The following is a 25,113-nucleotide window of genomic DNA, read 5'->3' on the forward strand; positions in this document are numbered from 1 at the left end:
TGCTTAAGTTCAGGAGTTGGAGGTTGCTGTGAGTGTGACGCCACAGCACGCTACCCAGGGCAACATAGTAAGATTCTGTCTCAAAAAAAAAAAAAAAAAAAAAGAAAAAGTAGTTCATTTTCATGGGAGGGGGGTGCTTCTTTATATTTATGTTCCTGAAGCATATGTGTTGAATATCCCTAATCTGAAAATCCAAAATCTAGAGTGATCCAAAATCCAGAACTTTTAGAGAACTACTGACCTGACGCTCTAAGATAATGCTCTTTGGAGAATAGTGAATTTCAGATTTTGGGATTAGGAAGGTTCAACCAGTAAGTACATAATATAAACATTCCAAAATCTGAAAAAAAAAAATCTAAAATCCAAAACACTTACTTCAAATAAGGAATACTCAACTCGCAATAAAGAACACAATAGCTCTAGCCAGCATGGCACATTCAAAGGGTCCTAAGTTTTCCTCGGTTCTTGAGAGATTTTGCTTAAAAACAACCAAGTGGCAAAATACTGTAGTATGAAAGAATTCAAAAGTTTTTCTAAAATGTAGCATGGTAAAAACATCTGAGCTAACATGTTGGGGGAAGAAATACCACCAAGTGAAAGATCTTTAGTTCAATAATTCTCCTTCTCTGAGAAACCTCCTTGTATTGTTTGTTCTCCCTCTGATGACATAAAATCCAAGCAGCTGCAGTAGTTTACAAATGTAAATCGTCATTGTTTATCAAAATTCCCAAGAAATGGAGAATTAACCTTTTTCTCAGTGAGAACCCCCTAGTTCCTAGTTGGAACTATAAATATAAATAGCAGCCTGCTAAGATTCTGAACTAACTCTTCTGTGTTAGCTTTGGAATTTGATAAAAGATAGGTTGGCCTCCTTTGAGATTTCCTGGTGGTAAAATGTCTTCTAGCAGAACTTTTAAAGATGTATAATTTGCAAAGAGATAAAGCAAGTGTTTGGGGATCAAATTAGGGCCAAATGCAAGGAATTTAATAACGGCATACATACAAACCAAAAAAAAAAAAAAAACCTTATTGGTGTTTGTTTCCAAGAGATTAAAAATAGCATTGGAAGCTGTTACTATTATTTTTCAAGGGAAGTCTTTTTTTTAAAAGAGACTGAAAACTTTTTTATCAGATTTTCAGTTCAGTTTTAGCATGTTATCCCACATAGAGTTGGCTTCCATAAAAATGTACTAGCTGATTAAAATCTTAAAAAGAGCTTACTCACATTCAAAATCAATGCATAGCTTTAGGATTGCCCACTTACTGTTCAATAGTAAACCTGCTGTGTGTGTGTGAACAGTAGACTGAACTGACTACTGTGCTTCTTTAGGTATTTTTAAGCAAAATCATGAGGTAGCTGGAGTGAATTACTAGCCCTGCTCACTGCGCCCTCTCCCTGTTAGGGATACCTTTCTGTTTCCCTACAGGCCTGCTTCTTAGGGAATTGTATGAAATACCAAAATCACTGTCCTCTTCCTTAATCCGAAGGCCCATTTCCTCTCTCTTGCCACCTGTCCCTGGAAGAAAGTCTAAATGAGTCAGCCAAGGTTAGAGTGAGGAACAAATGAAAAGTAGTGTATAATAAAATGTCTTTTAATATAGAAAAGGTAATTTACATTCTACCTCTCTCTGATGTTTGCATCTTAAAAGAGAACGTAGATACCAAATCTTTAAGCCAACTACAAACTCCTGTGTGAGTGAGTGAGGAAGAGAAATTGGGACTATCTTCCTTCCATCCCTCAACTGCCATCGCCCCTATCACCAGCAATTCTACCTGAAAAGAGAGCCCAGGCTGGGAAAGTAATTTATGACAGGAAGTTAGGGAGAGATAAAAGAGAAGGGAAATGTTTTAGTGGTATCAAGTTTATCACATCAGTTTAATAACCTGGGGATTAAGGGGAAGATACTGGTGCTATATTAAGCATTATGTCCTTGTTTTTGTGGTTGTGGACTCATGGATACTAAGTGGCCCTGTGATGTCAGACTCTGTTTTGGCTAAATCAAAACATGACCTGCTAACTGTCCACTGCTTGAGCTATTAAATATTTTTCACAGAAAGCAACAGAACTAAGGATATTGCCACCTAAATTATTTATTCTTTTTTCTACAGGATATTGATAAATGGTCTTTTGATGTATTTGCCCTCAATGAAGCAAGTGGAGAGCATAGTCTGAAGTTTATAATTTATGAACTGTTTACCAGATATGATCTTATCAACCGTTTCAAGGTGAGAAAGAGAAGACAAAAGGGAAATGCTCTTAGAATTGGTTATTTGAATGAAAATGTAGCATTTTCATTTGAGTGAATTTTCAATTGATTGAGTCATTAATCAATTCATTTTAGAATGCTTCTAGTCACAGAACTACTGTGTTTCCCCGAAAATAAGACACTGTCTTATATTTATTTTTTTCTCAAGAAGATACACTAGGGCTTATTTTCAGGGGATGTCTTAAGTATAATACAACAATCTACGTTTATTCAAATACAGTTAAGTCATCTTCTGGAACCTGACAGGGGGAGCCAACCTTGTTGGTGGGGCTGGCGCTAGTGATGCATGAACTCTTTCCCCTAGCCATTCACACATGTGCAATAGGATGCCTGAGACCACAGTTACCACACTCGCACACACGCACCCGCACAAGTGTGAATGGCTAAGAGAAAGGAGCTGGGGCAGATAAAAGGTATTCCAGTTTTCCTTACCTCTCTGCTCCAAAATGCATGGCGTGGCTATGCAGATATGCTGCATAGCTACACCCATCACTAGGTCTTATTATCGGGGTAGGGCTTATATTTAACAAATGCATGGAAATCCTGCTAGGGCTTATTTTGGGGGTAGGTCTTATTTTTGAGGAAACACAGTAGGGGAACAAGTCCATCACAGGATAGAATTATTCTGCAGAACTCACTGGCGTATCTATATATTAGTCATGAGGCCAACAAGATACCAACAACCCCTGATTTGTTCACAGAATATTCAAGCAGAGATTCAAAGCTTTGTCGGTGTTTCTAAAACACAGAATAAACTTTTATTGGTGGTTTTTCTTACATTGAAATGAATGAGCTTCTAACTAACTTCATCCAGCCAAGCAAAAGATTTGATCTAGATTTCTTAGTAGTCTGCAGCTTGTAACTTTTATCATCTCAGAGAGAACCATGATATTTTTAGAGCTGGAAACTACGGGAGGTCATCTATTTTAACCCCCTTGCTTTACAGATAGAAAAACTAGACTTCATGAATTATATTGGAAGTTTTTACCCTTTTAAGAACTCGCCTTCTTACTTGACTCTGGAGGATAAAAATTTAAAGATTATAGGATGGATGAGACTGTTATATCATCTATCTTAGTTAAATAGTTGGGATTGAAAGGTAATATGTTAAGGAAGGGGTTTTTCAGAACAATCCACATTTGATTTAAAGAAACTGCTGAGTCACTAATATGTCCCATGCCAAATACTGTGCTCATAGTTAGTACCACACTTTTGATCAAAATATACTCATAATTATTACTTTCCACAGATTCCTGTTTCTTGCCTAATTGCCTTTGCAGAAGCTTTAGAAGTCGGTTACAGCAAGCACAAAAATCCATACCACAATTTGATTCATGCAGCTGACGTCAGTCAAACTGTGCATTACATTATGCTTCATACAGGTATCATGGTAAGAGAGGCTTTGTAGCTGAAGTCTGTCGGTTTGGAAACATCAATATCCATTGCCCTAAAGTTCCCATTGTCTCTTTAATGCCCGTTAAATTATTACAAGTAATAAGTATTATAAAGTATAATATTTTGGGTTTTGGATGGTAAATGAGTTATTTATAATATACATTTCCAAAACATATTTTAATTCAGTGGAAAAAGATACCCAGAGGCAAATAAAAACATTTCTTTTCTGAAATTTGGCCTATAGAACATCTTTTGTTCATAAATTCTTTTCTCATAGGAATCAGCCAAATTACAAAGGGAACCGAGAGAAAAAGTTGTCAATAGAAAACTTAGGGTCGTTGGCCCTCATTTACTATGTTCTCCTAAACTGACCTTGCATTGGTGATCATAATCAAATCCTAAAGGGCTTTGGGGAAATTATTCGTGTCAAATTTTTCTTTCTCTTCTTTGAATATGAATGAATTCAGCAGGTGGGTGAATGAGTGGGATTCAGCAATGCAAATCCTGGGATTATAGCGAGTAGATGACAGAAACTCTGAGACAGCTTGGAATTTCTGTACCGTCTTAGAGACAGGAAATCAGGATGACTCTCCAGGTAAGAAGTGAGGAGCGGCCCTTCCTTCTGAAGGTGCCAAACTGAGGTGGATCCAAAGAGGTGTGGGCCATGTGACCGCCTCCCCCAGGACTCGCTTTCAGAATGAAGGGCAGTGAGGAAACTATAAACCATTTTAGGCTGGGAGGTAACCAGAATTGCATAGTTTTAAAATATGTTTCTGCTTAAGTACTTTGTTTTCTTTTTTAACTTGTCACAAGTATAAATGGAGCCAAATAAAAGTCTACTATTTCAGCTTTGGAACCTTCAGCCTGAAGGTGACATTGAGGAGACAGGGGATGTCATATTAGTACATAAATAGAGAAATTCAAATCCACACTGTGACACTACTCTCAGACTTATAAGGAAGACTTACTGCAGGACCGAACAACCATCATAGCTTTTCTGAAAGACTCGGAAATCAGGCCCAGCCCGGCATGCCTCCTAGAAAGTTAAAGTTATTATTAGTAAAGATCATATAGTCACTTTATGAGGAGGCCATGACTCACCAAAATATAACTTCCCTCTACTTTACCAGTTTGGGCTTAGAAAGCTGTTTCTGATTTTATTCATCCTTTAGCAAAACTCTGTCAACAGCTCTTTAATCATTACAAACATTTTCTGGTGATAGACCTTTAACATTGTCAGAAAAATATATTTAAAGCTAAAAAGAATCATAAAAATTTTTACAATAGATGGTAAAAGGAAAGGCAAAATAAGTTTACAAGTGTATAGACTGTTTTGGCAAAATGAGGCTAATATTGACAGGGTTGGAAGAGTTATTTTAACAAACTTTCTTTACATGAGCAAGTTGTGGTTGCTGAATATTAACTTTCATGCAGAAGAACGCCTTGGTTCTTTGAAACAAACAAAAGAAGGCATCGTAGAAATATTTATTTAGCTACATCTCCAGCCCTTTGTTCTCCCTCATATTTGACATGGAAAAGGCTGGGTCACCTCAGGTGGTGTTTGGTTGATGCCCTGCTGTGTCAGGATGGCCTTATCAGGGTGACATTTTTGGAGCACTTCAGTTGCAACCCAACGTTGTCAGGCGATTAATGCATCCTGTCACTTGCGAGATGGTTTAAGGACCATTGCCTGAAAGGGATTGCAATGAAATCATTGTCCCACTGTTTGTTCATGTCATAAGGGATGCCCTGAAGTCTAGAAATAGACCCTGAAGAAGAGAGTGGCTGCTACTCTACCACTTGACTTGTCTCCCTCTCCCTGCCTTTGTCATTTGATTAACTTGTAGCCTGTGCCACGGTGACAGTGATGTGCAGTAACTCGGTCCATTTGCTAAAGAGCAAATGCCTCACAGAGGGCTGCCAGGCCGCCTCCACAAGTCTCTTTGAATACGAAATCACCTAAGGGCCTTGGCCAGAGAACACTTGTACTTGGAGACTCCTGGCGCTGTGTTCTCCCTAACGGTTGGAGTGGAAGACAGAGAGATGGCGTGAAATCTATTTCTTTTGGAACTTGTAGCTCACTGACTGCATCCAGAAATAGTCTTCCATACTCTGGAATAACTCAGTTTTTCTCTGATCAGTATATAGAAACGGGGGAACTATTTCTCTATTCCCTAAACTATGTAGAGATTCTGTTCCATGCGGTAAATGGCTTCCCAGGCAACTCTGGGCGAGTAGAAAGCAGTTAGGCTAGCCCACCACTTCCTCATTCACTTGCTCTGTACCGTGGGGTCTTTGCCACAAAAATGTTGTCAATGATATCAATCATCTTTAGAATGGCAATGAAGAAACCATAAAATCATATTTGTACAGCCTAATACATAGTATTTCTTTTTCTTTTTTTTATACACAGTATTTCTTAACACATACCTTAAAATAAGAAATGTATTACAACATACAAGTTTCCTATACTAGTAACCTAACAAGACTACTTCAGCCTATTCAAAGGGACAGAGGAAAAAACAATTCCAATCCTGTAACTTTCAGCTAACACTGGTGTTAATAATTATGTACTGTTAGATACACTAGAAGCCAAAAATATAATTTTTCTGACTTGAAATTCTCCCCACCTCATACAGACAGTACTGTACACACATGTACTTCATCACACAGGTGTGTGCACGCAGGTGCACACGTACACACACACACACACACACCCTGAGTAATTCAGATGTGGAAATGATATAAGTCTTCAAGCTCTATTAGCTTCTACCTACTCATGTATTTAGGTGAATTGGCTGAAAATTCTGCTTTACACATCTTAGAAGAATGTGTTCAGCACATTGTCTCCCTTGAGTAATCATGCTATTGTGATCCACAGAAGAAACACAAACTTTGAAATCTGACCAATTTGGGTTTGATTTCTTACTCCGCTACTAGACAGCTACATGACCTTTGGCATATTAGTCCAGTTCTTTAGGACTCAGCTTTGTTATCTGCAACATAAGGATACGAATATTTATGTAGCAAAGGGTAACTGAAAAGTGCTATTCATGTCCGTTCCCTCCTTTTTTTTTCTTTTCCTGTTGTTATTACACATGCTGTTAGTGGCTGTCAATGGCTCCTTATGATATGCAGTGATCTGCTGACTGCTCGTTTTACAGTAAGTTTAGCCTAAGCATTTCTTCACATAAAATACAACCTGCAGTTGCCGTAACACCTGTGTGAAATGCAATGTCTCCGTTGCTCACGACAGTCATTTTAACCCTTCATTTCTGCCCACTGAGAATCAGAAGAGCTTTGGTTTGGTGTTGACCTCTACTCTAGTTGGGAAGAGTGATGTGATTTAGGTTCATGGTCTTGGCATGTCCTCATGAATCATTTACAAAATCTATGAACTTAAGCATCCATTTTCTGAGTTACAATTGTCATTTGAGACCAGCACAAAATGAATCAGCGGCTAAGGAGCTAACAATCAGCTTAACATTCTACTTTCACTAATACAAAATGGGTGTATTTTTAAATTAAGTGTGAAAATTCAGTGTTTCTCTTTTCCTAAACTATTTTGGAATGCAAACTTAATCATTAAGGTCATACTGTAACAAGAAATAAGAAGGATTCATAAAGAAAGTACTATTTATGGGAAGTAGAGATAAATTAGAAAAAACAGGAAATACATTTATGATCAATTTGACAGCTAGCAAGATAATAGTTTTAAATGTTTATGAGCTAACCTCTAATTAAATTTTATCTCTGATTTCCTAACTTATTTTGCTTTACTATTGCAGCTTTCTATTTTATGTTATCATAATGGATATTGAGCATGGCTTTAAAAATCCCAGTTAAATCTATACCTACATAAATAAAACCAATAAGAAATTATGTATACATTTCTTTTATACCTAATAAAACTAATTTCTTTTATACCTAATTGAAATAAAACTTTCAGAAAATAGGTAATTTTTTAAGAAAGAATTTTATTTATTAAAACAATGGGTTTCTTGGGGTACAGAAAGTGGTTTAACTTCAATTGCTATTCATTTCATGGTGTTTAATTTCATAGTTTCATTGGGAACATCGGTGGCTCAGTCCCAGTTCAGCCTATAATGCAGGCTATTAATAAGGTCACTTTCTTCCTTTTAATGACACACAATTAAATGCATCTATAAACACAGAACAGCTAGTTATATTGACTCCCTTTGGTTCTGAAAATCATTTCTGCTTTAGTCATCCAACTCTGAGGCAATTATACCTGAATTGCAATTGTTAAAGATACATTAGCTATTATTTTCTAGATTTTAAGTCTTAAATGATGATATACGTAAAGTATATTAAGTGATATATGTAAAGTAAATTAAGTGAAAAAACATTTACTTTGTATCTTACTATATTTCAAGACTCGTGTTAGGCACAACGTATATGTTAGAACTTTTTCAAAATCCCTCGGAGGGGTGATCACTAATCCCATTTTCATGAGAACTATAACTGATAGGGTAACTAATTTATTTTCCTGAGGATCAAGAAATTTAAAACCAGGGTTATCTGATTCCACAGTCTTCTTCACTACACCTACTACCTTTTCCTCATGCAAAATTCAATTACAAAATACAATTCAATGAAAAAATATTAAGTCCCTGTTACCAGCTAAATATCATGACAGGTTCTATAAAGGGAGCAAAGATTAATAAGACCATGCCTCTGGCAACTATAAGATTCAATAGTTTTCATCTCCTTCATTTTTGATTCATGGACCGACAGTGGGTTTCTCCAGCCTTTTATACAGAATTCAAATTCACCAGCTTTAATCAAGGTAGTCCATCAACTCTCCCCATGCTCTCCACCCTCTTTTAAATATCACTTCCCTTGACTCTCCAACACAATTGTACTGTTGGCATTTCTACTTCAATGCATTTTAATACAATCATTCCACATTTCTCTTTCTATTTGAAATCCCTCTGCCTCTAACTTGGCACTTAACTATCAGTCCTTGTCCATCCTTTTTCAAACGGCCTCTCTAGCTGGCCTCAGATTACATCTTTATTTAACAAAATTTTATCAAGTATATATACCGTTCGTATGATCTTTTTCTGTTGTTTTGTGTGCAAGGTCTTTAATTGTCTTAAGTTATAGAGCACTAAGAGTGAACTTCACATTATTTTGGATTCTCCATTCCAATCATCAAATACCATTTACTGGCAGTGCTGTCTGGTAGAACTTTCTGTGATGATGGAAAAACTTGGTGTCTGTGCCATTCTCTATGGTAACCATTTGTTACAAGTGACTAGTGAGTAGTGAAATGAAGCTGGTATAACTGGGAAAGTGAATTTAATTTTACTTGATTTTATTTACTTTTAAATAGTCACATCAGTTAACATTTGGCCAGTGTAGTAAAAGTGTTTTGCAAAATATGAAGGATGAAGAAACTATTTAATTATTTCTAAATGAATGCATAATAATAGAGAAATTCGGTTAAATCATTCAGTTAGTGACAGAAAGATCAATGTAAATGAAACGGATGGTCCTATATTTTATGTGACAGCATTTATTCTTTCCTTTATCACTTTTAAGTTTAACTACATAGTCACATATGCATTATGGACAAAAAATATGGTGACTTCTCAGAGGCTCTTCTAAACATGTAAATATAAAAATGAAGTTCAGTTTCTCTAATGGGCAAAAGTAAAGATTTTCAACTTTTAGATGGAACATGTTCTCATAGCAGTGTCTTCTACAAACTTGAGTTTGAAAGGCATTTTAATATATATGTAATATATATTACATATTATATGACCTATATATTACAAATTAGTGAACTGTAACTGATTTCGTAAGGACCGAAATCAGCAGGGCTGAGAATTCAAAATAAAAGCAGGTTTTATCTTTTAAAACCTTGACAATGGCGCCTTTCTTCAAGTCACAAGGGTTATATTTTAAGGTTTGAACTTACAAGCCACAAAGCAATTATTGACCTCACGAAGTGTATGTTATGCACAATTAATGGAAGCAAGAGAGGAAGAAAAATATTTTAAAGAAATAAATAATTTTATCTCATCACAAATACTTAATGCACTAAAAATCCTTTGCATAGAAAGAAAGCCCGGCTTCTGCTTTCTACGTGTCATGGATTCTTTCTGTAATTTACAGCACTGGCTCACCGAACTGGAAATTTTAGCAATGGTCTTTGCTGCTGCCATTCATGACTACGAGCATACAGGGACCACAAACAACTTTCATATTCAGACAAGGTAAGTTAGAAAAAGTGTTAACTTGAATAAGTTAAAGTCTGAAATTTATTTTGCTGCATACTGCCTATTTTAAGAGGATTTTTTTAAAAAGTAAAAATTTTCATAAGAGTAGGTTTAGTGGTATCTCAAGAAGAGTAATAAAAACGGATAGAATGTACTCAATACTACTATGAAACCAATATCTAAACACTTACACATTCATGTGAATGATAAAACACAAAGATAGTCTGGAAAGAAAGAGAGGAGAGGAGAGGGGGAGGGCGAGTGGAGGGAGGGCCTTTGGCAGGATCTCACCTAATGTACACAATGCAAGGGTACATTTCAAAGCAACTAAGAGTATATTATAAATGTCTTATCACAAAAAATAAGTATGGGAGGTGATGGTTATGTTAATTAGTTTGATTTAAGCATTCCACTTTGTATATCAAATCATCATAATGTATACAGTTATGATTCAATAACAGTTAAATAAAAAAAAAGAATAGGTTTAATGGACTTTTCACAAAATTGCTCAAGCTGTAAATGCTTACATCTATCAATTATTTTTTAAGAATCTTGTATGTTGTCAGCTATCTATTCATTGAGACAAATCTTGCAACATACTATTTAAAGTATTAGTTTTATGTCATTGTGTATTTGAAAGCTATAAAATTGCACTTCTAAAAAAATTTAAAAATTTAAAGAAATCTCATTTTTACACTAATATGAAGTATTAAATTTAAAATAGTTGAAAAATGGGGTTATTTAGTCATAGTTATAGAGGCAGTTATTTGAATCAAGATAAAAGGGTGGAAGTGTCTTTATCTGCTAGCGCTGCAGTAACAACATGCCCCAGAATGGGTGACTTAAACAACACGGATTTATTTTTTTTACAATTATGGAGGCTGAGAGTCTGAGATCAAAGTGTTAGCAGGTTCCGATTCTTCTCAGACCTTTCTCCTTGACTTACAGACACACCTCTTGCTGTGTCCTCACTGGCTTTTTCCCTAGTCTGCAGGCACCCTTGGTGTCTCTTCCTCTTCTTCCAAGGACACTAGTCATATTAGAATCCGACCTGCCCTTATGGCCTCATTTAACATTAATTACATCTTTAAAAGCTCCATCTCCAAATACAGTCACATTTGTGGTTAGGGCTTTAAGGTATGAACTTAAGGGGAGACACAGTTCACTCCATTACAGGAAGGCCCCCTATTCTCTTTTTAGACTAGGGTGATCAGATTTTAACATCTGTAAGGCGGGACAACCTGGGGGGGGCAGGGGGGCGGGGGCGGAGCGGGGCACAGGGCAGGGGACTGAGCAGGCAGGGCCTGACAGCAATGCAAACTTTGATAAGCAGTTCTCGATAATCACTTCTCAGCAATTATTTATTACATTTTAACATAAAATTAACAAAAATAATATAAAACTCATATTCTGGCGAAATAGCCATATGGTGGCCGAAAACCATATATTCCCTTCTTGTTCTCCAGCCCGTTTGTGCATTCTTTCCAAAAATCAGGACTTTTTAAAAACACTGCAGGATGCGGGACAAATTGTTGAAAAGCGGGACTGTCCCACCAAAATTGGGATGTCTGGTCACCCTATTTTACACGGATAGAGAAGTCAGTTCCTTAGAGGCAGAATTTGGTCTAGGATCCACCAGGATTGAATTCACTTTATATACGTGGGATACTGACATTTCTCCAAGACTTTCTCTAGTCAGGATGCTGAATAAGGAGATGTAAGTTAACAGACACATGTCTCTCTAGAACAGTGGTTCTTAACCTTCCTCGTGCCTCCTAATGCTGCGACCCTTTAATACAGTTCCTCATGTTGTGGTGACCCCCAACCATAACATTATTTTCGTTGCGACTTTATAACTGTAATTTTGCTACTGTTATGAATCGTAATGTAAATACCTGATATGTAGGATGTATTTTCATTGTTACAAAGGGGTCACGACCCACAGGTTGAGAACCACTGCTCTAGAACCATTATAAACACCCCTATTGTTGTTGAGGGGACACTAAACCTGGTTGTTTTTTATTTGCTCACTTGTTTTTGTACTTTTAAAAAAAATAGACTTTTTTTCTTATAGTTGCTTTACCTTTGTAGAAAAATGGAACAGAAATACACAGAGTTCTCATATTCTCCCTCCCTGCTACCTTGAAGTCTCCTCTGTTATTAACTTCTTACAGTGATGCAGAACATTTGCACAATTGGTTAACTGATTTTGATTTGTCACTATTGACTAAGGTCCATAGTTTACCTCAGAGTTCACTTTTTGTGTTATAGGTTCTATGGGCTTGGACAAATGTGTCATGCCATGTATCCACCATTGTAGTATCATACACAGCAGTTTTCATTGCACTAAATACCTGCATGCTTTACCTATGTATCCCATCCTTTCTCACTTTTTACCCCTGACAAGCACTAGTCTTTTTAATGTTTCTTTAGTCTTGCCTTTTCTAAAATGTCCTATAGTTTAAATCAATACCTAGCTTTTCAGACAGGTTTCTTTCACTAGTAATAGATATTTAAGATCCCTAATACTTTTCATGATTTCTAGTTAATTTCTTTTTATTGATGAACTCCATTGTATGGACATACCACAGTTTATCTGTTGACCTATTGAAGGAAATCTGAATTGTTTCCAAATTTTGGCACTTATGATTAATGCCTCCATAAGCATATATGTGCAGGGATTTTTGTTGTCAGTTCATTTTTTTTTAAGAAGTATTTTTAACAACTGATTTTCCATGTATAAGGAGTTGCTGTGATGTGGGGAGTATAGAAAACATTTAATAAAATATTAGACACATTAGAGCTTAACAACCCTTTAGGTGAGTGAGATCCACATTATAGATGAAAGATTATAGGTCTAAGCTTCACAGTGTTAGAAGAGAAAACACAGGTGTGAAGAGGTGAAGTGAGCTCTGATATGCACAATCTGTTGGTGGCAGTGGCAGGATTAAGAAACTAAGAGGGACAATAACTCTCAATCCATTTACTTATACCTCATCTGACTCTGCTTCCACGAATCAGAGACAGAAGCATTCATTTTTTATAGCCTAAAATGGAGAGGGCTTACACATTAGAGTCTCTTGATGGAGAGAGAGGAAGAGTTGAAATTCATGTTAGTGAGGCATTCCGTCAATCCCTGGAGTGGAGGAAACCCCAGAGTCCTTCAGATGACATGGCTTGGAAGGAAAAGGAAAACCTACGAGTGTGGTTGTACAGTAGAAAAGTTATTAACCTACGCTACTTGCAGAGTCTAGGGAGTTGTTTTTCATTTATTTCTATTAAACATGAAAAGAAAACTATACAGATTATTTTTGTTTATCAAAGGCTCTTAATATCCACTGAACCCAAAGTAAGGAGGATTTTAATTAAAGATAGCTCATTACGGAGCTGGGCTCTGTATAGGACAACGGTGTTAGGAGTTCAAGAAGGGAGCAAGTGATTTGTTATCAGTGAGTACTTTTTGCCCTTTCTCCTTTGAAAAGTGAAGGTCATGGACTGGGCTTTTCCCCCCGACAGTGTAAAAACATCATTACTAGCTTTCTCCGTTTCCTATTCATCTACAACTGGATAAGGAGTTGTAAATTTTATGCTTTGGGTTGTTGGAAAGGAGAAGAAGGGAAAAGGAGAATGAAAAGGATGAAGAAGATCGCAGGTGAATCGCCTGAGCTCAGGAGTTTGAGACCAACCTAAGCAAGAGTGAGACCCCATCTCTAAAAATAGCTGGGCATTGTGGCAACCACCTATAGACCCAGCTACTTGGGAGGCTGAGGCAAGAGGATCTCTTGAGCCCAGGAGTCTGAGGTTGCTATGAGCTATGACACCTTGGCACTCTACCAAGGGTGACAAAGTGAGACTCTGTTTCAAAAAATAAAAATAAATAAATAAAAACTCGGTATACTTTACCCCAGGGAACAGAGCAAGACTCTATCTCAAAAACAAACAAACTCAGTATAAAAAGGAAAAATTGTCTAACAGGGTCATAATGAACTTGAAAATTTTATCCATGAAAAAATAAGGTTATATATCATTGATATCAATAATTCTATTTCATTTCCTATTATTCATTGTTACTTGGATTTAGAGGGCTTGTTAAACATGGAAACCCATTTACTGTGTAATGCAAAACAACTAAAATGTAATTTAGAGCATAGCACAAGGCTAGATTTGAGTTTAATGCAGATATTATAATGCATTAAATCCCTGAAAGTGTAAATAAATGGAAATAATTTCCTCTTTGTGAAAAGAAAATGTCAAGCTACCTGTTACCATGGATACTGAATGTTGCTTGGAGTCTGTTCTGTTCTTAGCAAAGACCACTCAAACATTAAGACCATGCTGGATTCTCAGCATCCTTGTTAGATTTATGAGACAAAGCCATGCACACTTTAACACAATTAAATCTGGCTCAGAAACACATTTTGCTTGTTTCTGAAAGGAAGAGATGGTGATACATGGTGCCATATCATGTAAGAACCCTGACAAAATGGCTATGACCAGACTTCGGACCATATGATACAAATTGATTATTGGAACAATCACAGTTTTTCCTGTGATTTCAGAAAACTTCTGGAAATGCACATGGTGTTTTGCTCAAAAAAAAAAAAAAAATCCATTTAATTATCTCTTCCACAAGGATTCCATCATAGCTCTATACACAGAATTCAGAAGTAGGAATTTTAATAGCTCTATTCACAGAGTTAAGAAGTAGAAAAACTAGATAGAGCGATGATTATTAAGTGATTTTTAGATCTTAACTAAGTTTTAAAAGCCTATTTTGAGATATGTGCTATTAGCTAAATACATATGATATTTCCTCTTTATTATAGCACTAGAAACAAAAGAGAAAGTAAGTATTCTAGTGACTGATAAGTCATTTCTCTTATGTTGGATTAATAACAAAACTTGATTTCTCCTACAGTGCATCTTACAAGGGTACGTGTGAAATTTACTAGGTGTAGAATATAAATGTCTTAACATAATAACTAAGAAAATGCTGTGAAGGCTATGTTGACCAGTTTGATGAAAATACTTCAAATGGTATATAAAATCAGCACATTGTACCCCATTATTACATCAATCTACACAGCTATGATTTAATAATAAAAAAAAAAAGCTTGGTTTCTGTAGCAGACTATCAGGTACATATCTTGAATAGGTTGCTTGCAGCAGATGCTGATTTCTTTAGTTCTTTCTTATTTAAAAAAATAATTTTTATTGTGTACATTTATAGCATACATTATGGTATTATAGGGTGCAAATAGATAGTAAAGTAATTATTATAGTGAGGCAAATTAACGTATCTATCTACTCACATAGCTACCCATTTTTACTGTCTGTGCGGCAACTTTAGTTCATTTTGTCATTGTCTGTGCTTCAGTAAACATTTGGTGGCAGGTCCAGGGCTAGATTGGAACTAGGGGTTCATGCTCTGGAATAGTAAGTCTGGAGTGAGGCAGTTTCACACCTGACTACATCTGTATCTGTCAGGAGGAAGGAAATTGAGAGAAGCCTGGGTTACAGGTTTTTATTTGACTTGTTTTTGCTGCTTTTGCTGCCTATGTTGAACTTGCCAACTTATATAAATGTGTTCACCATTTTAAGACATTGAGCATAGTCGTTCTGCATCCATTACACACTTGCACAATGGTCTGGCAACCTAAAGGATGGAGAGCAGTCTACATTTTACAAATCTGAGAATGTTTACAGGACTTCAGAATTTATGCTACAGTATTAAATTAATTAAGACAACTTGAAGTAGTTTATTTGATGATCAAATTATATGAAAATACAGACAAGAAATAAAACATTCTTCAGATGAATTCGTTCTTTTCAAAATAAAATATCCATTTCAAATTGGTGGTGAAACATATATTTTAATTTTTCTTTAAAAATAATTTTCTCCATTTTATTTTTTTAATTTTCACCATTTTAATTTAAAGCAAAAGAATCTATAATATTCAAATTTAATCATAAGATGGTAAGGGAGCCAAAGCTAGAAACCCATGTAGACTAAATGATTTTCATCATATCCTACCGAAAGCAATTTTAAGCTTAAAAGAATAGGGGTGGCTATCAAGTCTCTGGAATTAGTGGAATTCATTCTCTGATTGAATAAAGATGTTAGATAATGTTTTTTTTTTTTCTCCCTGGTGTATCTAGAATATGTAACTGGTACACATATCTGGATAACAAATTGAAGGAAAAGGCATAACCACTTTTAAATTATGATAATGTTAATTAAAAGACAGTTAAGCACCACACCAAAGTGGGATTTATGTAGGCAAGCCTGGCTTATCATTCAACACTCAGCTAATGCAATCTATCACAGAAGGCTAAGAAGATAAATTGCATGGTCTTATCAATAGCTATAGAAAAAGTATTTGAAAAATATCCAACACATGTTCATGATTACAACTCTCAGTAAACTAGCAACATAGGGGAACTTTCTCAGCTTTGTAAAGAATATCAGCAAGGGTAGAATAGTGGTTACCAGGGACTGGGTGGAGGCAGAGGGTGAGGAAATGTTGGGCAAAGGAGACACCCCACCACTGATTTTCAACATCGTACTGTATGTACGTCCTTGCTGATACATTCAAACAAGAAAAGGGTGGGGGGAAAGGTATACAGGTTGAGAGAGAAAGAAATAAAATGATCTTTGTTTGCAAATGATCTGATTATAAATATAGAAAACATGAAATCATCAACAAATAACTCTTGAAATTAATGACAATTATTCACATATTCAATAACCATGACATATTATACAGTGAAAAAAGAAATTGTGTCTCCATAGTTGTAAGTGTATAATTATGGGGTTTTTCCAGATGAGATAATTTGAAACTTGGGTATTTATTTATTAGACAATTATGAAGTCTAAAAAAATCCTCTATGGGGCATTTTGCTTTTAATTCTTAGGTCAGATGTTGCCATTTTGTATAATGATCGCTCTGTCCTTGAGAATCACCATGTGAGTGCAGCTTATCGACTTATGCAAGAAGAAGAAATGAATATCTTGATAAATTTATCCAAAGATGACTGGAGGTAAGTTTCTTAGGAAACCTGGAAGAGACTTAATTTCAGAAAAAGGATTAATTGGCCAGGAATGGTGGCTCCCATCTGTAATTCCAGCCCTCTGGAAGGCTGAGGCAAGTGGATTACTTGAACTCAGAAATTTGAGACCAGCCTGAACAAAAGTGAGACCACAGACCACACCTCTACTAAAAATAGAATAACTAGCTGGGCATTGTGGTAGGCTCCTCCCAGTTACTCAGGAGGCTGAGGCAAGAGGATCATTTGAACCTAAGAGTTTGAGGTTGCTGTGAGCTATGGTGCCATGGCACTCTAAGCAAGTTAATAGAGTGAGAATCTGTCAAAAAAAAAAAAAAAAGCGAATGAAAGAGAGATAAAGAGGGAGAAGGAAGGAAGGAAGAATTAATTATATTATTTGAAAGTCTAAAAAACAGATGAAATTCAGTACCTTCCCCATCCTACAAACTCAATTAATGTTGATGGGACAACTCTGAGAAAGATTAGTACTTAAAAGATGTTGTTCAAGAACCAGGCTCTGTTAGACAAAGCTGAAATATTTCCAGGTCAATTGCATGGATAAGATTATATACAACACAACAGATATTTTAAAATATATAATTATACAGTCTCTGGAATGGTTCTCTGGTCAATTTGTACCAATATGTAATCTCATATAAATTCAAAATGTTAGCACTATATTCATTTTTTCCTGTATCATGTTTGATATGTAGAGTTAAGTTTTAAAAGAAAATTTAAAGAGTGGGGAAGGAGCAGAGAATCCATGGCCCTTTCATTCCTTTCTCTTCCCTGAGATGTTAACCCTTTTAGTTTTATTGACCATATGGATTTAGAATAGTCTCAAACTCCACTAGACAACATTTTTCTTCTAAAATATTCAAATGCTATAATTAGAATAGAATTAGTTTTCTTTAAAATGGCTAAAGATGCCATCATATAGAAATCAGTATTTAGGAATTATGACTAGGGAGGGGTTATGGGTATGACAAGGAAAAGTACTGGTTTTTGTGGTAGATGTTAACATCATTCACAGTTCACGCTCTGCAGGTAACTTCTTAAAGCCATGAGAATTTAAGAGTAAACTACTGTCAACTTTTGTGAGTACTTGTACATTTAAAAAGTAGCATCTTTGGTGTTCATGCCCACCAAGAACAATAAAATGTGATTAGTGATATTTAAGGAAATGTTCCATTTTAGAACAATAAAGGGCCAAGTGAACTTTTCTCCTTTTGATGACTCTATAGGGACCTTCGGAACCTAGTGATTGAAATGGTTTTATCTACAGACATGTCGGGTCACTTCCAGCAAATTAAAAATATAAGAAACAGTTTGCAGCAGCATGAAGGGTAAGTTATTTTCTTTTGTCGTGTTAAAGGTCTCGGCATGGACTCAGAAAAGACTGTAAATTGGTTACTTTGTTCTGATAATTTCAGCGTGTCCTTGGTTTGACAGGATTGACCGAGCCAAAGCCATGTCCCTGATTCTCCATGCGGCAGACATCAGCCACCCGGCCAAACCCTGGAATCTGCACTACCGGTGGACCATGGCCCTGATGGAGGAGTTTTTCTTACAGGTGCCTCATTCTGCAAATGTTTCTGGAAATAGTGACTGTGTATATTAACCTTTTCTGTACAGAATCTAGGGCTGTGATATTGTCAACTGGCCACAACACATTCAAGGAGATTTTAGCCGAACTCACTAATCTTTCAGATAAATGTATTAAATAACCCTATGTCATGTAATGCATGTTCTAAAGAGAGTCAAATCTTGCTATATTTAAATGACTTTGGTTTGTATCTGCCACTGTTAGTGAATGCAATATACGGTTTTGCTTTTAAATAATATTGCATATTCCCAGAGAAAGTTCCTGGGTAACATCTTCCAAATCCCAACATTTGGATTTTGATAATAAACATTTTTATTTTTGATAATCAACACAGTTTTGTAAAAATATTTTAATACCTTAATACATTCCATGCTAAAACAAAAAGACTAAATATAAAAAAACCTTTCAAATCCTAACTACCCACTATGACCAAATAAAAATTATAATTTAATATACTTAACTGATCAATAACCAGAAAATGATGAATCTAAAGAGTATATAGAGATCTTCAAGAATAACTTTGTTATGTTAGAGATGAAAAAACAAACATGAAGAGATGAAATGTCTTTTGTGAGGTTAAAAAGAAATTTTTTAATATTTTAAATTGAGAGATCATGAACACAGCTCATGAAAATTTGTTGGATGTAACTAAAGCAATGTGTAGAGGACATTTTAGAGTATTATAGACTTGGATTATAAAAGAACAAAGGTATAAAATCAGTTATCTATGTTTCACCTTAAGAAGCTAGCAGGAGTTAAGAAAATTGAATCACAATAAGTTGATGGAAGAAGATAATAAATGTAACAGAAATCAGTGGAAATGGAGCAAAGACAAACAATTGTAAAAATTAATAAAGACCCTCAGAAAAAATAAATTACTTTCAGCATCAAAAAATGGGAACAATTATAAGTGAAAGTTATCATTATAGATATCTTATGTACAACATATGCTGATAAACCTGACAATATAGATGAAATTTTCAAAGTTTTTAAAAGTTATGTTATCAAAATTGACACAAGAAACATTTATAATGTGAATATTTATACATGTTTTAAAAAATGAATTCCTAATTTAACTCTTCCTATGAAAAAACTTCAGGCTTGGATGGCTTCAATTCTTAATTCTGATTTCGGTTTCTAATGCTTAATTCATTTGAGAGATGGTGAATTCTCTCAGACATTTCAGAAAGAAATAATACCAATTTTATACAAATTCTTTCATTCCATAAAGGAAAAGAGAAATTGACAGCATAATTCCTGACAACACCCTGTCGAAGACTTTTCAAGTAAAGAAAATTACATGCTCATATCTGTCACAAAACTAGATGGGAAAATCTTTAAAATGTTAGCAAATTAAATACAGCAGTATGTAAAAATATGTAGAAGAGTACATATCATGATGAGTCAGTTTAATATTTGAAAATCAATTAAGGTAATTCACCACATCAAAGAAAAATCATATTATCAACTCAATAGCTGTACAAAATGCATTTGACAAAATTAAACAGGCATTAATTATAAAAACTCTCAGAGCACTAGAAATAGGAGATAGGAGACCTCACTCAAGCTGCTAAAGGGTCTGTATTTAACGTACTACTTAATGTCGAAATATTAAACACTTTCCTGGTAAGATCAGGAAATCTATTCTTATTACTTCTACTAGCATTGAATTTGAAGTTCTATCTAGAGTAGTAAGATGATGAGCAAATAACAGATTGGATAAAAATAAATAAAACTGTCTCTATATGCAGAGACATGAGCATCTACGTAGAAAACCTTAAGGGATGGACAAAAATCTTAGAGCTAATTAGTGAGTATTTCAGAGTTGTAGGGTCAACTGTATTTCTGTATGCAAACAATGAGCAAGTTGAAATTAAAATTTAAGAACGAGTATTATTTGTAAACAGCATAAAATAGAAAATATTTAATACATACAAAACTCTATGCTGTAAACCACTTAAAATATGAAACAATAAAAATGCTAGAAGAGAGTGCAGGGAAAACACTTGAAGAAATTGGCCTGGGAGAAAATTTTATGAGGAGGACCCCACCTCAGGCAATTGAAGCAACTCCAAAAATACATTACTGGGATCTGATCAAACTAAAAAGCTTATGCACAGCCAACAGCACAGTAAGTAAAGCAAATAGACAACTTTCAGAATGGGAAAAGATTTTTGCAGGTTATGCAGGTTTTATAACTAGAATCTACAGAGAACTCAAACTAATCAATAAGAAAAGAATAAATAACCCCATTTCTATGTGGGCAAGAGACTTGAACAGAAATTTCTCTGATGAAGACAGGCGAACCTGTCTACCAACACATGAAAAAATGTTCATCATCCTTAATCATCAGAGAAATGCAAATCAAAACCCCTTTGAGATAGCATCTAACTCCAGTAAGATTAGCCCACATCACAAAATCCCAAAACTACAGATGTGGTGTAGATGCGGAGAGAAGGGAACACTTCTACACTGCTGGTGGGAATGCAAGTTAATACGACCTTTTTGGAAAGTAGTTAGGGAACACTCAAGGAACTAAAAGTAGACCTACCATTCAATCCTGCAATTCCTCTACTAGGTATATACCCAGATAAACAAAAATTATTTTACAACAAAGACATTTGCACCAGAATTTTGGTTGCAGTCCAATTCATAATAGCAAGACATGGAAACAGCCCAAATGCCCATCGACTCATGACTAGATTAACAAATTATGGTATATGTACACCATGGAATGCAGCCATAAAAAATGTGGAGACTTCACATATTTTATGTTTACCTGGATGGAGCTGGAACATATTCTTGTCAAGAATGGAAAGATACTTCTTCTCAAGTATCTCAAGAATGAGAGAAAAAAGCATCCAATGTACTCAATACTGCTATGAAATCAATATATAACCACCTACACATGCATACAAATGGCAAAACATATCTATAGTCCAGAAAGCAGAAGGGAAGAGGAGAAAGAGGGGAGGGGAAGAGGAATAAGAGAGGAGGGAGGGTATTTGGGGGAACCTCACCTAATGTGTATGATGCAATGGTACATTTCAAAACTATTAAGAAATGAATATAACTGTGATGGATGTGTTACTTAATTCAACGTATGCATTCCACATTGTATATCGAAGTGGTATCCTGGACCCCGTAAATACATCAATGTACAAAGTTCTGATTTAATAAAAAATAATTTGAAAAAATAAAAAAATAAAAAATATTAGTAAAGTAGAGTGGCAATTTTAGAAACAGACTACTGCATATCTATTTTGGCCCTTTCGAGTGCTGTATACAGTAATGAATCTGAAATTCCTTGCTGCATGCATTGCTCTGAATGGATTGACACAAGCTATTAATCTATATCTAGCTAGAGTAACTGGAAATTTTCATCTCCAAGGCAAACAGCATTTTTATGAAGTAATTTGCAAATCTGTTTTTTCATTTCATTGGAATGCCCTAAGAATCTGAATACTGTGTCCTGTGATTTACAACTCATCACCACCCTCTGTCAAAGTTTAAATGTAAACATATTGTGTTTCTTGTTAAAGAACATATTTTACGTACATTGGTCAAACATAACAAACCTCATAATGTAGAGAAATAATTGGACTTGGCTTCACAAAACCCAAATATAAGCCCTCGATTTCCATCTTTCCTGCCGTGGTGGATGTGAGTTTTCATCTTCTTGGCTGTATCTCTTCTGCCTCCATCTCAGGATGGTTGTGAAGAACGAAAAGATAGAAGGAATGTGAGAAGGCTTTGGATACTATAAGCCATGATGCAAATGTGAGGAATTGGTGGGTTTTAATTAAGCTTTATGTTTTTCAAAGGCAAAGTATCAAAGAGCCATGGTATACTATATTACTGATTGTAAAATATTTTATTATTTGATAATTACTTAAAGCTGAACTTCAAAGGATCTGGGCATAAGATTCAAAATGCATTTCTGACAAAATCATCAAGTTTTAAAAGTGTCCAAGTAAGAGAAGTCTTTTTCACTAGAAATTGAATTTTTTCAACTGATTTTGAACAAAATTAGAGACCAGATATAAATGCAAAAAATCAGAAAAAAGTACTCAAATGAAAGAGCTGATTTTTAGAAATTTCAAGAGCAGGAAGAAAAGTGTGTCTTATGTATATGTTTGAATTAGTATTTCAGAAAATGAGGAATTTTCAGACGTCTTGACTTCTAAATAAGTTTCTTATCGATTTGTCTGCCAAGTTCATTTTATCTACTAACTCTGTAAATCAATAAATATCACCTTGTAAATCCAAGGGGAAACAAATAATTGCAAATGGAAGTTTTGGGGAAGAAGAGATCCAAATAGTTATTTTACCTTAAATTCATACAGTCAGACCCCTCTATTTTCTTTAACATTACTTAGAGTATAAAAGTAGACTATTTCAAAGTAAATTTTATTTCCCATAGTGGTAAAAATATATTTAGTTAGTCCATTCTCAGCAGAGGATCTGGCATGAAAACAATCATAGATAAAACTTCTAAAATTACATACAGGTAATTAACTGTAGCTGTGAGCCAAGTTAGTAACTTTAAATGTAAAAACCACAGTTTTAAGGGGCATATAAGTGTTATAAACATCCATTACCTAGGAAGTTCTAATGTTCTATAAAGTATTTATAACACAAAAATATAATTGTATTCAATATATTTCACTCAAATAAAATATGGTGGCTTTGTTAGGATTTAGAAGGGTTCATTTTTAGAAGTAAAGTAATTAGATGGCATAAATTCCGTAAGTAAGTTGTCCACGGAAAGCTATGCTACTGCATCTTCCCTCTTCCTCCGTCAAATTCTCCTCCAGAACTAGCGGTCTTTCAAATTCTATCCTCAACCTTTCAGTGGCCGCTAAGCCTATGGTCAGGGGCTTCCTATATGTTTGCTGTTAATGTTGCTTCTTGCGCTTAAAACTTAAGTTTCAATGCAAGAGTTTTTCTCAAGATTTCTGTACCTTACTATCTGTTATCATCTTTATTTCTTTAAAATTATAGAAACTATTTTGGCTTTAGAGAAATGAAAAAATGTCATTAAGTCACTGGATTTGACACTGTTGATAGCTGTCAGAGCATTTTACACTATTAAGGAAAGCATAAGAACAATAATTAGGCTTTTATCATGCATGGCCTGAGAAAGACATGATGGCTATGTTAGCCAGTTGGATGAGAGTTTTCCAAACTGCATATGGAAGCAACACACTGTATCCTATGATAGAATTAATGTACACAATTATGATCTAATAAAAAATAAATTAAAAAAAAAAAGAAGAAGAAACCTCAACAATCTCCAAGAGAATGGCTAAGACAGGTGTAAGCTGTCAGGCTGAGTCCATCAGGCTGTCCTGTGTTTCCCTTTCAATGGAGCCACGTTTTCTACCTCCTCAGGCAGGCTGAGCCTCCGGGGCATCAGTGAGCGGCACCGGTTTAATTAACTGAGCTTAATTCTTTCCCCCATTTGTACAAGTAAACTTAAATACAAGAACATGTGTATATTAAGTTAATTGATTTTTAAAAAGTATATTTTGGCCTCCTGAAAGCACCACCTTCAAATGAAAGTACAACCTACAAGAAAAACATAAACTAGTTGTCTTACATAATGCCTATTGTTTTGACCCCTGATTCTATCTTGATGGAAAGTAAATATTTCCTATCCAGGGTCAGGATAAGGAAAATGGTAAAGTTGGTCCAATTTGTTCTCAGAGACCTTACCTTTCCCTTTATATAGGTTTCGATTAACATTCCCTCCATGGTTTATCTGCAGTGCCCCCTACTAACTTTGCACTCATGGCCTTTATCCATGATAAGAATAAATAACATTTTGAAATATTTATAAAGTTAAATAATTAATGCATTTTAGCATTCAATGTGCTTTAGCAGGGGAAATAGAATATTCTAAATTAATTGTAGGGTACAGGAAACAAATAGAATAGAAAATCCTTTATTCCATCTATGGGAAGGTCAGCCCTGCGTGTATTTGTCAAATGTCTAAATCCTGCATGAAAATGTTGCCATCTAACTTCCTATACAATTTATTTCATGGGATGTAAATCATGATAATGCCTTATTCAGGTCTAAATTATCACTTTGAGGTCAACCAAAGAACTGTATTATATAGTACAAAAATGCAACTGTTAAATTTTCTTTCTTAAAATATCAGATATTAGTGCCTTGGACACCCCTATGCCTCCCCCTAAAAACAGTTAAATGCAGCTAAACTGAATTTAATAAATAAAATCCTTTAATAAATAAATAAAATCAATAAAATGCAATTGCATCTGCACATATCAAATAAGTATCTCTAGTATCTCATTTCCCAAGAAGTCTATAGTAACTTTACTTCTATTATTTTAACAGTAATAATATTTATATTTTAATAGAAACTTAATATTTTTATTTTCCAATAATAAACTACTACGAATATTATATCTTATTCTCAACATGTTAAAAATAAAATCTATACTGCTCTTCAAATATACCCTCCATCCAGATCATCTTACTGCCATTAGTGGAAGTTACAGGCCCCTTTTCATTCAAGTTGGA

The 25,113-nt window shown here is 35.0% G+C and overlaps 1 protein-coding gene across 2 annotated transcripts in view; it reads left to right on the forward strand.

Annotated features, from left to right (window-relative positions):
- PDE1A (phosphodiesterase 1A) overlaps nt 1-25,113 on the forward strand; it is a 346,207-nt gene that overhangs the window by 287,946 nt on the left and 33,148 nt on the right. For both annotated transcript variants that reach the window (XM_003791460.1, XM_003791459.2), the window contains 6 exons: nt 2,111-2,227; nt 3,518-3,658; nt 9,808-9,908; nt 16,827-16,952; nt 18,203-18,304; nt 18,411-18,531. In XM_003791460.1, the coding sequence (XP_003791508.2) occupies nt 2,111-2,227; nt 3,518-3,658; nt 9,808-9,908; nt 16,827-16,952; nt 18,203-18,304; nt 18,411-18,531 (708 nt within the window). The remainder of the gene's footprint in view (nt 1-2,110; nt 2,228-3,517; nt 3,659-9,807; nt 9,909-16,826; nt 16,953-18,202; nt 18,305-18,410; nt 18,532-25,113) is intronic.

The sequence above is a fragment of the Otolemur garnettii genome, unplaced genomic scaffold (genome assembly GCF_000181295.1).
Source record: "Otolemur garnettii isolate 467f Iridium unplaced genomic scaffold, OtoGar3 scaffold00048, whole genome shotgun sequence".
In the NCBI taxonomy this organism is placed as follows: Eukaryota; Metazoa; Chordata; class Mammalia; order Primates; family Galagidae; genus Otolemur; species Otolemur garnettii.